This window comes from Acinonyx jubatus, chromosome B3 (assembly GCF_027475565.1).
Source record: "Acinonyx jubatus isolate Ajub_Pintada_27869175 chromosome B3, VMU_Ajub_asm_v1.0, whole genome shotgun sequence".
NCBI lineage: Eukaryota > Metazoa > Chordata > Mammalia > Carnivora > Felidae > Acinonyx > Acinonyx jubatus.
In genome coordinates, this window is record NC_069386.1 from 116,730,441 (window position 1) to 116,743,854 (window position 13,414).

At 39.9% G+C, this 13,414-nt stretch overlaps 2 protein-coding genes and 1 long non-coding RNA gene across 13 annotated transcripts in view; 2 read left to right on the plus strand and 1 right to left on the minus strand.

The window, feature by feature from the left end:
* PTGR2 (prostaglandin reductase 2) overlaps positions 1 to 8,973 on the plus strand; it is a 30,459-nt gene extending 21,486 nt beyond the window's left edge. For all 6 annotated transcript variants that reach the window (XM_053224706.1, XM_015071672.3, XM_015071670.3 and 3 more), the window contains 6 exons: positions 1,250 to 1,420; positions 2,157 to 2,366; positions 4,000 to 4,121; positions 5,154 to 5,241; positions 6,596 to 6,635; positions 7,560 to 8,973. In XM_053224706.1, coding sequence (XP_053080681.1) covers positions 1,250 to 1,420; positions 2,157 to 2,366; positions 4,000 to 4,121; positions 5,154 to 5,241; positions 6,596 to 6,635; positions 7,560 to 7,636 — 708 coding nt within the window. In that variant the 3' untranslated portion in view covers positions 7,637 to 8,973. The remainder of the gene's footprint in view (positions 1 to 1,249; positions 1,421 to 2,156; positions 2,367 to 3,999; positions 4,122 to 5,153; positions 5,242 to 6,595; positions 6,636 to 7,559) is intronic.
* Positions 148 to 9,719, minus strand: LOC128316074 (uncharacterized). The gene is made up of 2 exons (XR_008299516.1): positions 9,288 to 9,719; positions 148 to 350 (listed from the first exon to the last, which is right to left on the minus strand). It is a non-coding gene; the product is annotated as an uncharacterized LOC128316074 (long non-coding RNA).
* A 301-nt stretch (positions 9,720 to 10,020) lies between these two features.
* Positions 10,021 to 13,414, plus strand: part of ZNF410 (zinc finger protein 410) — a 49,210-nt gene continuing 45,816 nt past the window's right edge. For 5 of the 6 annotated variants that reach the window (XR_003422614.2, XM_027066122.2, XM_027066125.2 and 2 more), the window contains exon 1: positions 10,021 to 10,170. The gene's annotated coding sequence lies outside the window, so the exon portion shown is untranslated. The remainder of the gene's footprint in view (positions 10,171 to 13,414) is intronic. The other variant, XM_027066121.2, reaches the window with a different exon arrangement.

Sequence of the window (13,414 nt, forward strand, 5' to 3'; positions counted from 1 at the left end):
TAATACCTTGATTGCCTTTATGTACACACTAGATCTGACGGCCATTTAAGACTGCTGAATACAAACTGCCATTTTGTTTATGGCAGTTTAACTACAAATCAAATTAATGTGGTGAATCTTCTTTCTTTGAATTTTTTTTTTTCAACGTTTATTTATTTTTGGGACAGAGAGAGACAGAGCATGAACGGGGGAGGGGCAGAGAGAGAGGGAGACACAGAATCGGAAACAGGCTCCAGGCTCTGAGCCATCAGCCCAGAGCCTGACGCGGGGCTCCAACTCCCGGACCGCGAGATCGTGACCTGGCTGAAGTCGGACGCTTAACCGACTGCGCCACCCAGGCGCCCCAGAATCTTCTTTCTTTGAAAAAGCTTCTTTACATATTTTTGAGAGAGTGAGCAAGAGAATCCCAAGCAGGATCCGCACTGACAACCCAGAGCCCAAAGCAGGGGCTCTATCTCACGAACCATGAGATCATGATATAAGCTAAATCAAGAGCCAGATGCCCAACTGACTGAGCCACCCAGGCCCCTTGGAATTGCTCAGAGGTTTTAAAACCTTCCTACTTTGCCTCATGTTTTCCCCTTAAGTGTTTCTTTCTTTCTTTTTTTAAATATACTTGGCGGCATTGATAAGAAAGAATGATAAGTGTCTTTCACGTAGAATTCTTTAAAGTTTTTGTTTTTTACTATAAAGAGAAGTAATACTTATTTGTTTTTTACTTTGTACAAGTAAATTATAGAATTTTCACAAGACTGAAGAATGGTTCACTGTTCTAGAAACCATATCAGGTTGTTTATTAAAATCTGCTTGGAATGCCATTACAAAATACTATAGACTGGGGGCTTAAATGACAGAAATTTATTTTCTCACAGTCTGAGATCGAGGTGATGGAAAATTTGGTTTGTAGTGAAGTCTTTCTTCCTGACTTGTAGTTGGCTGCCTTTGTGCTGTGTCCTCACAGGGCATTAGCCTTTCTTCTGTGTATGTGCGGAGAAAGACCTCTGGTGTCTCTTCCTTTTCTCATAAGGATGCAAATTCTGTTGGATTAGGGCCCCTCCCTGATGACCTCATTTAACCATGATTATCTCCTTAAAGGCCCTGTGTCCAAATATAGTTATATTAAGGTGTAGGTCTCAACATCAGAATCTGGGGGAACACAACTCAATCCATAACAGGTTTTTCTTTGCCTTGTTGATTTAAAATAGGAATTTCTAGTATTATTTTTTTAAAGTTAGATATTTTATTTTAGGTAGACCCACAACTTGCGAATGGACACCTTTCATACTTTCTTGGAGCTATAGGTATGCCTGGTTTGACTTCCTTGATTGGGATACAGGAGAAAGGTCATATAACTGCTGGATCTAATCAGACAATGGTTGTTAGTGGGGCTGCTGGTGCTTGTGGATCCTTGGCTGGGCAGGTAAACTTTCTGAGAACTATTTGATTTTCTAAAAACTTGAATTTCTGGATACATGTATATAATTTAAAATATAAAATTGAACAAATGTATAATATTATATATTTCTGGTAGGAATGATGTTATTACCTGCTTAGACTCTCTTCATAACGATATGGAAAATGTAGATTTTTGTATCTTGTTCTCTGTTAACCAGAAATAGACATGGTAAATGCTAGAGCATTGCTCTAATCAATATAAGGAAGAAACCCATAGAGTACCTATCTGGAATTCCATGACATGAATTAAAAGACAAACTCATATTTTTAAAAGGAATCTTCAAATAAGAGAGCACTTACTGGGTTCTAGAAATACAGTAAAGATTATAATAGAATTTTAAAGTATATTGTTTTATGACTAACAGTCTTTATTGAAACAAAATATTTTATCATAGGCCTGAGAAATATTGAATTGCAAGTTAGTGACGTTTTGAGTCTACTTCTTTTATGAAATCCGCTTTAAATTGTGAGATTTTAACATTCAGACTAAGTCTAATTTTAGTCAATCTTGATTTGTTTTTTAGCAGTGGCATTATATCTGGTCTTAATTCTTTTGGTTTCAAATTACTTTTAGCCAAAGTCCTGTAATCTAACCTAAATTGTGATGAACACTCTCATATACTTGTGATATCTTGTATACTCACATTTTTACACTTAAATGTAGCAACGGAAAGTTTACTTTTTTAAAATCTCCCCCCTAGATTGGCCATTTGATGGGCTGTTCCAGAGTGGTGGGAATTTGTGGAACACAGGAGAAGTGCCACCTTCTGACCTCAGAACTGGGCTTTGATGCCGCAATTAATTATAAAAAGGGGAATGTGGCAGAACAGCTCCGTGAATTTTGTCCAGCTGGAGTGGATGTTTACTTTGACAATGTTGGTGGTGACATCAGTGATACAGTGATAAGTCAGGTTGTTTGCCAATTTGTTACAAATTTGAATGCTACATTTTATTTGCTGTGTTTTTTACCTGATACCGAAAAAAACCTATAGAATTGTAGGGTTTATTGTGAGAAATAATGTTAATGATCAGTATTGTAATTTAGTGATGCAGAAGAGCTTGCTGACAACTACTTCCATTTGCTTGCAGATTTGCATATGAGCATCAATTTCAGTTCTTTGACAGCAGTATTGTATTTTTCACCTGCAATTTATTTTTATCAAAAATTATAGGGGCGCCTGGGTGGTGCAGTCGGTTAAGCGTCCGACTTCAGCCAGGTCACGATCTCACGGTCCGTGAGTTCGAGCCCCGCGTCAGGCTCTGGGCTGATGGCTCAGAGCCTGGAGCCTGTTTCCGATTCTGTGTCTCCCTTTCTCTCTGCCCCTCTCCCATTCATGCTCTGTCTCTCTCTGTCCCAAAAATAAAATAAACGTTGAAAAAAAAATTAAAAAAAAAAATTATAGTTGTAGGGAGGTGTGCCTAGCTGGCTTGGTTGGTCAGGCACGGGATTCTTGGTTTTGGGATTGTGAGTTCTAGCCCCACGTTGGGTGTTAGAGATTACTTAAAGATAAAATCTTAAAAAAAAAATTACAGTTGTGTTGTTCAAGTGGTGAAGTTTTGACCCTAATTCCTCATCAACTAACTCACTCACAGCCATGGCCTCTGACTTTGGGTAGGGAAACGATTTTCATAGATTATAGTTATTTACATATTTTTTTTAAATTTTTTTTTAACGTTTATTTATTTTTGAGACAGAGAGAGACAGAGCATGAACGGGGGAGGGTCAGAGAGAGGGAGACACAGAATCTGAAGCAGGCTCCAGGCTCTGAGCCGTCAGCACAGGGCCCGACGCAGGGCTCGAACTCACGGACCACGAGATCATGACCTGAGCCGAAGTCGGCCACTCAACCGACTAAGCCACCCAGGCGCCCCAGTTATTTACATATTTTTATTGACAATGTTATAAAATATCAACATTAGCTATTAGCACAGCATTGTCCTTTACTATGTATACACACACACACACACACACACACACACACACACACATATTGCAGTTGAGGTTAAATTATTTAAAAATTCTCTTAACATTTATTCATTTTTGAGAGTGAGAGAGACAGAGCATCAGTTTGGGAGGGGCAGAGAGAGTGGGAGACACAGAATCAGAAGCAGGCTCCAGGCTCTGAGCTCTCAGTACAGAGCATGACGTGGGGCTCGAACTCACGGACCGCGAGATCATGACCGGAGCTGAAGTTGGATGCTTAACCCACTGAGCCAGGCGCCCGAAGGTTAAATTATTTAAATGCAAGGAAATACTTTACTGATGCTACTAACAGTAGCAACAACAGTGATGATACCGGTGTAATTCTTTTGTGCATTACCAAACTCTCAATTACCTCTGTTCCTTTGGAAGGGACTTGTTTCCTGGCTAATTAAAACTCTTAAATACATATAAGGAGTAAATCTTCAAAGCAAAATCAATTAATTGGCACCAAAGGGTTAAATTACAGTAGTCAAGGAGGCTTTCGCTGAGGCAGCCATAAAATCAGTAAACATAGGAAAGGCATATATCTTAGGGTATAATCATCAATTTTTCCTGAACAGATGAATCAGAACAGCCATATCATCCTGTGTGGTCAGATTTCTCAGTACAACAAAGATGTGCCTTATCCTCCTCCACTACCCCCTGCTGTAGAAGCAATCCAAAAAGAAAGAAACATCACAAGGTATGGACCACCCTTTTCCCCTTACTACCAGATTCATGAGTTTAAAGATCATAGATGTATATGAAATGGTAGTGTTTTTCATATATAATTCTTCCTTATTAAGTAAAACTTAAAAATGGACATTTTTTTCAGTATTTAGGTTTTTGTTAACTAGAGCCCTGGCAAAAACTTTTTTTTTTTTTTTCACATTTATTTTTGAGAGACAGAGACAGAACATGAGCAGGGGAGGGGTAGACAGAAAGGGAGACACAGAATCAGAAGCAGGCTCCAGGCTCCGAGCTGTCGGTACAGAGCCCTTCACAGGCTCAAACCCACAGACTGCAAAATCATGACCTGAGCTGAAGTAGGACGCTTAACTGACTGAGCCACCCAGGCGCCCCCTGGCAAAAAATTTTCTAAAAAACATATTGGTTCTATCAATTTTTCGCAAGTCTTTTTTTCCCCAAGTGATAGAAACTCAACTCACATTGGCGTAAGTGCAAAGGTAATTTATTGGCTCACGTTTCTGAGCAGTCCGGTATTAGTATTGGCTGGACATAAGGTTTTCATAGTGGCATCACCAAGTTTTTCTCTACCTTTGGGCTGTGCTTTCTTTTGGGTTGGCTCTGTTCCTTTGCAAGCTCTTCTCTTGCAGCAGATCAAGAGGATGACTGTTATCTCTAGTCTTACATGTTACCAAGTTAGTAACCCAAGCAAAAAGAGAAAGCTCTCTTCCTCTCAGTTTTATCAAAGCTGATACTGGCTCCAACTGGCCTGGCTTTGGTCACAGGAGATTGGGGAAAGGATATTACCCACAAAGTAAAATCACAGTGCTAATTACCAAACAGGGTTTTAATGCTAGCCAGACCAAACAATAGAAGCCCGCTACACTTACACATGTAACTACACCTAAAACTGTATCTGGCCTGATTCTGTGTGATTAGGTCCTGATGTTTGAAAGACTAACAAATATTAGAGTTCTGGAATGATTTGATTTTGAGCTCTTTCACCCTCCATAGTCTCTGATCATTATCCTTTTCTTCCCCACTACAGAGAAAGATTTCTGGTGTTAAACTATAAGGACAAATTTGAGTCTGGCATTCTACAGCTGAGTCAGTGGTTTAAAGAAGGAAAGCTAAAGGTAGAACTTGCCTCTATTCTTTTATCAATATCATTGATATTGACATAATTATATACTTTTGTGTTATTTGAATTTATTATAGTGAACATATTAGCTTTGTAATAGGAATTCCTACAAAATTGCACTGAATATTGTAAATTAAGTTTACTCTCAGGTGAGTATAACTTCCTAATTGAGAAACCCTCTACTGTCAGTCGCTTTATCTAAAATTTTATTAACCTTTACTTTTCTTAGATTATAATACAAGACAAAAAGGTGTTTTTTTTCAAATTTTAATATTCACTAATTTAACAAATATTTATGGAATGCTACTATGTGTTAGAAGCTGTGCTTTTTTTCTTTCTTTTCTTTTCTTTAAAGTTTATTATTTATTTTGACGGGGGGGGGGGGGAGAGAGAGAGGGGGACAGAAGATCCAAAGCAGGGTCCATGCTGACAGCAGAGAGCCTGATGCAGGGCTCAAACTCACAAACCACTAGATAATGATCTGAGACAAAGTTGGTAGCTTAACCAACAGAGCCAGCCGGGTGTCCCTAGAAGCTGTGCTTCCTCAAAATCTTTTAAGCACCTCCCTGTACCCCTATCTCACCATCACTATACTTCTTTCCTGCCCTCCCTGATAGCCTAATATATTTCTTGGTTGCTGGCTGAAAATCAGGAGTTATTCATCTGGGGTCTAGAGACACTGACCTGGGATGTTCTTGAAACTTGCAAATGACAGGCAAAGTTACATGTGCGTGTGCTTATGTTCATATACTTTGTTTTCTGAAAAGAGGGGATAGCTTGTGATGTTGCCAATTGAAGATTAGACAATGGGAAAAGAGGATTTTCTTTTTTTAAGAAGATTTTATTTTTAAAAATCTTTCAACAGGAAACTTCTGTGCTATGTCCATGAAATGAAGAATATCTATTTTTAGACAGAAAGTGCTAAATAGTATTACTGCTCTTTGCCAACATGGAGAATATTACAGTTGACCTTGAACACCTCAGGGGTTAAGGGCGTTGACACCCTCCATGCAGTTGAAAATCCCATGTATCTTTTGACTCCCCCAAAACTACGAGTAGCCTACTATTGACCAGAAGCCTTACTGATAACATAAACAGTTGACTAACACATATTTTGTATGTTATATGTAATTTATACTGTATTCTTACAATACAGTAAGCTAAAGAAAAAATGTTATTAAGTAAGTTACAAGGAAGAGAAAATACATTTACAGTACTTATTTATTGAAAAAAAAAAATCTGTGTATAAATGGACCTGCACAGTTCAAACCCGTGTTGTTCAAATGGTCAACTTTAAATAGACATGATGAAGTCTAAAGAATACTATATTTGGTTATTTTGACTTACAGATTAAAGAGACTGTGGTAAATGGATTGGAAAACATGGGAGGTAAGATGAATGTAGGTTTATTTATCATATGCATGAGCTTAGCACAAATATTCCCTTTTTTCCTTTACTTCTTCTTCCCTCGTTTTTTTTTTTTTTTTAAATCATTTATTTCTTTCCTGTAAACCCATCCTGCAGGTTTAAATATGTTAATCAAACTCCATTAAAGTTCAGCTTAATGGTATTTAAGAAAGTATTGTTTTCACATTTCAAGTCATCAAATAAGTATTTCTTTGGTTTTGAAACAAGTTATGAAAAAAAATACAAGTATCACAAAAGTCATTTGCCTTCTAGGTAACTTTTTCAGATTGAATCGTTCTAAGACATCATAAGATTATATTAAACAGATTTTCAATATTTAGGGTTTTTTTTTTCCCTAACATACACAGATTTCAACATTCTTTTGTCTGTTTAAAATGAAAGAGATTAGATCAAACTGTTTTTGTTTTTTTTTTACCTTTTTAGGAAAAAATATTTAATACATTTGGTCAATATGTTTACTAAACAACTTAAATTTTACTCATTTTCCTGGCATAACATGCATATTTTACTCAGTAAAACTTTATGGTTAGATTTCTATTATTTTTAATAGTAACTGAAAAATTGTTTGTGCTGGCATTTTATCCATATACTTATTTGCTTCTAGTCTTCAGATTCTATAAACAGTGAACACTGAGGTAGATACCAATTAAACATTTCTAGTTTGGGTAAAAACACATTTTTAAGATGTAAATTGAGTTAGTTTAGTGGCTTTGCCAATATTTCACTTGAGGTTCTCTTCATGAAAATTTCCTTCTATAGTTAATATTAAAATAATTGAAGAAATTATTCAAATTAATTGCATGTGTTCGACCTACTGATAAACATGTATGATAGTGACATTTAGGTTTTCATATAACCTAGTTTGTTTGTTTGTTTTCTTTCTAGTTGCATTCCAGTCCATGATGACAGGAGGTAACATCGGAAAGCAGATAGTTTGCATTTCAGAAGAAACCTCTTTGTAATATGTATAAGCATCTTCATCAAGGAAATACACAGATTTCTTTCCATTTTACTCAAAGATTTTTAAGATATTTCATAAAGAAAAATCTTAGACTACAGATAGCTTTGTTTTTATGTTGATTTTTGAGAGTTAGAGACAGAGTGTGAGTGGGGAGGGGCAGAGAGAGAGGGGGACACAGAATCAACACAGGGCTCAAACCCACAAGCCATGAGATCAGGACCTGAGCTGAAGTCGGATGCTTAACTGACTGAGCCAGCCAGGTGCCCCGAGTACAGATAGCTTTTAATTTGAAAATGTGATCATAGGTAATATTTTCTAGTTGGATAACATTTTTTCCTTTATCTTCAATATCATATATGTTCTCTGTACCCAACATGAGTATTTACAATAATAGACTGAAGTCAACATATTTTTCTTTCCTTTACCAATATTACATATGATGTTTTGATTAGACAGTCTGAAACCCATAGAGATTTGATGTAACTCTTTAGCAGATCATACAAAATAAACAGATTTTTACAGTTAATAACTTTCACTTAAAATAGAATGCTTGAGGGGTGCCTGGGTAGCTCAGTCGATTAAGCATATGACTCTTGATTTTGGCCCAGGTCACGATCTCCCGGTTCATAAGATGTAGCCCTGTGTCAGCATCGTGTGCTGACAGCGTGGAGCCTGTTTGGGATTCTCTCTCTCCCTCTCTTTCTCTCAAATTAAAAGAAATATATATAGAATGCTTGAGAAGACACATTGTAAATATACGTTGACCTGGAAATGCTTTACGTAACTCTTGAACTGTAATTTGGTGTAAGAATAGAATTGGGATGGCCTTTCCATGTGGAGATGGAGATGGCAGTGTGTGTGTAGGGGTTTTGGGGGAATCCAGAGCTTGTGGAGCAGTTTTTAGGATACAGAGCAGAGGCTTTGTGTTGAGAAGATAAATAACTGAGGTCAGTTAGGTCGATGGAGACAGTAGTTTACTAGAGGATGATCTATTTGTGTTTTGCTAAATAATTTACTGTATAGTCTAAAAACTCATATATTGACGAAAGCATGTTTGTTTTAGGTTAGCAGGCACACACTGTCACATAGTGTAAAGATTTCGAGGGCAAATAGATATAAACATCACTTGAAGTCTTAGGTGATTAGAAAGATTAAGACAACAAAGACAGTTTTAGCAAATGACAGGACTTAAAAGAAAATGACAGGACTGACTGAACAAATTAACAAATGGTTCTGAACATGAGTTTCAAGATCTATTAATGAACCTCTAAATAAGAGGGTTTGTTTCGTTAATTTAATCAACCATTTACAACAATAAAATCGAGGATATTTTTCTAAGTGTTGTGCTGGTTTATGGTCACCTGTTTACACCCTGCAATATACTTTTGTCTATAACATTTGTAGAAAGTGGATTGAAATTTTGTTAGTAATCAATCACTCCAGTTGACCTCAGTGTTCTCTTTCTTGTTTTATATACCTTTCCTGGACTGTTTCATCTCCAGAAAGGTCTGTATGTTGATAACTCCTAAATCTACACCTCTATTTCTGACCTTTTACTTGAGCTGGGGACCTCCAAGTAAAATATCCTTTTGACACCTGGGATAAACTCTGTTTATCTAAAGTGGAATTGCCTTTCTCTTACATGTTTCTACTTTGTTTTTAAATCACCATAGTTTGTGCACCCAAACTACTACTCTCTCACCCATTCAGATACCTGTTACGAAATCAAGGCTTGTGTTTAACCTTGAGAATACCCTTCTTAGAGAACTCCTTTAATTCCCACTGCCACGATCTTGAGTTCCTCGTCCTTTGGCACACAGCAAGTATTCAAAAATTAATAATTTGAAAGTCTGTCAACCCCACTAAGCTCTAACACGTGGTGGCATCCAGCCTGGAACTCAAGTGTTCTATTGCGGTGTGGATATCCGAGAGCTCTTTCCATCCCAACATAGGGAACCCAGACTGGAGAATTCCTATTACAAAAAAAGTTATACACCTGAGTCTCAATTCTTACCCCCGTCCCGTATGCAGTGCAGAATCTGATTCTGCAAGTTCCCTTCTCAGTCAGTGAAGCTTTGAGATCCTCTTCACTGATAAATGTTTAAGCAGGGCTCTCTTCCTCGCTTGCCTCCGTCGTCGTAACTAGTTCTGATCTCAGCTGACAGGAAAAACTACCCCTTCTGTTGCTGCAAGGAAGCAGTGACGTCACGGCTGGCACGAACTGACCCCATTTCTCGGGTTTCGTAGACCACGGGGCCCCAATGTCGGGAATGAATAGGAAGCGAGAGACCTCCTGGCGTCCGGGGGCTCAGCCCGGCGCGGACAGCCCGGCCCCAGCCCTCCATCAACGCCTTGGGGAGACCCCCACGCGGGGCGGCAGCTGTCCAGCCTGGGGCGGCGAGTGGGTGTGAGCCTTGGGGGCCGGCCAAACTTCCTGTCCCGCGCTGCCGCTGCTTCCGGCGGGAGCCGGAAGACGCTGTGTGTGGACGGAATTCGGGACCGACTGACGGCTAGCAGGCTGCCCGGGACGGGGAGGTGAGCTCTGGGCTGGGCCAGGCCACAGCGGCACAGCTAGGTGGTCGCCGAGAGGGAGGGAGCCAGTACCGGTCCCTCGGGGGCTCGGGCCGAGTTCGACTCAGGAGAGGACAGGGAAACCGCCCCCACCTTGGGCACCCCTCCCTTATCTGGCGGGCCCGGGAGCGGCCGGTCTGAAGCCCTACGGCTTCGGCCCTTCCCCTCGAGGCGTTTTGGGGCCGGTGTTTCGGCTCATTTGCTTGGTGTTGGGGGCCGGGGCTTGGGAACAAGACGGTCCTGAGAAAGCTAGGGTCAGCGAATCCCTAGGGCGGGGGCTCCTGGACTGCACCCGCAGCCGAGCCCTGCCCGCGGGCTTCGGGGCCTTACACTAAGGCCGTTGCGGTGGGGCAAAGAGGATGCCGAGGAGACTCTGCCTTCGGTATTTCAGCCCAGAGCTACCCCTTCTTTCATACGTCCACTTACTTTCTGGGTCTAGAAGAAGGAAGGTTGCCGGCTCTGAGGGGCTTTGGCTGCTAGCTTCTCCTTCGCCTGTCATTTCAAGGCGAGGCTGTGGGCTGTGGGTGTTTACAGCCTTGTAGGCATTCCAAGGTTCAAGTTCTCCGACGTTTCTTCAGAGAAAAGAATGCAGTTCTTCGGCTGTTAAAGTTTATCCCACTTGCTCATGAGGCTTTGAAATGCATTTAGGCACCATTTGGAAGTTAAACATTACTAACTTGGGACTTAAGAATTTGTACTTCTTCACTTTGGCGCATGGGTCAATGCAACATATTTGCGAAGTGAATAGAAGAAACATTTTTGAAATAAAGCCGGTGGCATTTTGTTGTTAGGGAGTGAGAAATTTCACCTGTTTTATCTTACTTAGTATGGACAGTAAAGTCAGCTAAACCGAAGATTTAGGTTCTAATTTTTAAAAATTCTGCATTTAAGTAGATGTCTGGTTTTTGGCAAGTTACTTAATCTCTACCTTTTTTCCCCCTTCTTTGTAAATGAAGAGGCTTACCTATTTATTCAGCGGGTATTTCCTGAATGCTTAGTTTGTGCAAAGCATAATACTCAGTTAATGAGAGTAGAATGAATAAGTTCAACCACTTTAACCAATGAGAAAGTTATACATGTAGACACCTAACAGCCTAGACAGGATAGAATCATTGCTAAAATGAGGTGAAATAGCGTGTTGTGACAACACTATGGAAAGGACAGATTTGTTTTCACTGGAGGGAAAAGATCAGAGTCTTAGTGGAGGATGGCATTTGAGTTGGATATTAAAATCTGGAAAGGAGGGGCTCCTGGGTGGCTCAGTCGGTTAAGCATCAAGCTCTTGATTTTGACTCCGGTCACGATCTCACTGTTCGAGGCATGGAGCCCCGTGTTAAGCTCTGTGCTGTCAGCGGGAAGCCTGCTTGGGATTCTCTCTCCACTGTCTCTGCCCCTTCCCACTGCTGACACTGTCTCTCTCAAAATAAATAAATAAGCATTTAAAAAAATGAAAAAAAAAAGTCTGGAAAGGATTTCAAAAAATCACAGCTGGATAGTGCTTATTATTGGTTGAAGAACTATTCTAAGCAAAGATGTGGAGCACTGAAATAGGCTGGTGTGTTCATTCAGTAGCCAGTCCATGTGGGTTGGAGCAAAGGGTTAATTGAGGAAGATGGACGTGCTGTAAGTGAAACAGTGTTTGAAGATAGATTGTAGGATATTTGAAATGCCATAGTTAGGGATTTGACTAATATTCTGAGGCACTGAATTTTGAGTGAGTGAAGTAACAAGCATTTCTGTGTTTTGGAAAGATAATTTGAGTGGCTGCATAAAAAGATGAATTGAAGAAGAGAATTTTGGGACACCTAAACTACTCAGTCGGCTGACTCTTGGTTTTGGCTCAGGTCATGAGATGGTTGGTGGGAGTGAGTCCCACTGCTTGGGATTCTCTCTCTGTCGCTCCCCTGCTTTCTCTCTCTCTCTCTCTCTCAAAAATAAATAAATAAACTTAAAAAAAAGGGGGGGGGAATTTTTAGGGAAGGATGACCAGTTAGTAGTTTCTTTTAATAGTGTAGTTGAAAGATAATGAGGCCTAAACAGGGCATTCCAGGGGGAATAAATTTGGGGGAATTAGAACTACTGGGGTTATTTAAATATTGAAGATGAGAGACATTGTTAAAGACCTAGAATTTATGGCTGAGTGGGAAGAAGATTGGGCAATAATTGAAATGGATAATACAGGAAGAAGAACAGGTTTGGTGGTAGAGATGATTATCTGGATTGTGAACATTGTTAGGTTTGAGGTGGATATCTGTGTGGAGATACCCAGCAAGCAGTGGGAGTTGAGGAGAGAGGTCAGGAATTTGGAGTTGAAGAGAGAGGTCAGGAATAGAGGCAAATATTTTGGTATTATATCCAGGTCATTCATTCATTTATTCAGTGCCTACTAGGTGCTTGCAGGGAAGTTTGTATAGAAGCCCTTTAATCTCATAGTAAAGACAGCCTTGGAGTTTCACAGTATCAGAAATGACTCTTGGAGACCTAAATTCCTTATGAATTACATAAAGTACTTTGCCTGGCACTGTGCTAGGTAGTGGAATGTAAAGTTATAAACAAGACAGACTAGTTCCTGCCCTTGTTTATGGAGCTTACAATTTAGGGGAGTAACCAGACCCAAAAAAAAAAAAAAAAGGAATATTATATAAAAACAAAGCAATTAGAAATAGTAGAGATAGAGAACAAAGGTGGAAGTGTGGGGAATCTTCTTTGGATAAGGTGACCAGGCCAAGCCTTTGTAAATGAGTTGATAGTTAAACAGAGCCCAGAAAAGTGAAAAAGAGGTAACTAATGGAGAGGGAGGTAAAAGCATTCCAAGGCAGAGGAAAAGACGTGTGCACATCCCTAACATCAGAAAGAGCTTAATGTGTTGAAGGAACTAAGATGATTGGAGCTTGGAGAGCAAGTAAGGGAGAGTGACTCTGGAGTGTGGTTGGAGGAACAGGAATGGATCACATAGGTTCTTACGAGCCAGGACAAGAAGTTTAACTTTTATGTAGGTGCATTGGGAAGCCGCGTAAAGAGTTTCAAGCAGGTGAGTGATATAATAGGAATCATTTTAATTTTTTTTAAACATTTTTATTTATTTTTGAGAGACAAGAGAGAGACGAGTGTGAGCAGGGGAGGGGCAGAGAGAGAGACACACACAGAATCTGAAGCAGGCTCCAGGCTCTGAGCTGTCAGCACAGAGCCTGACGCGGGGCCCAAACCC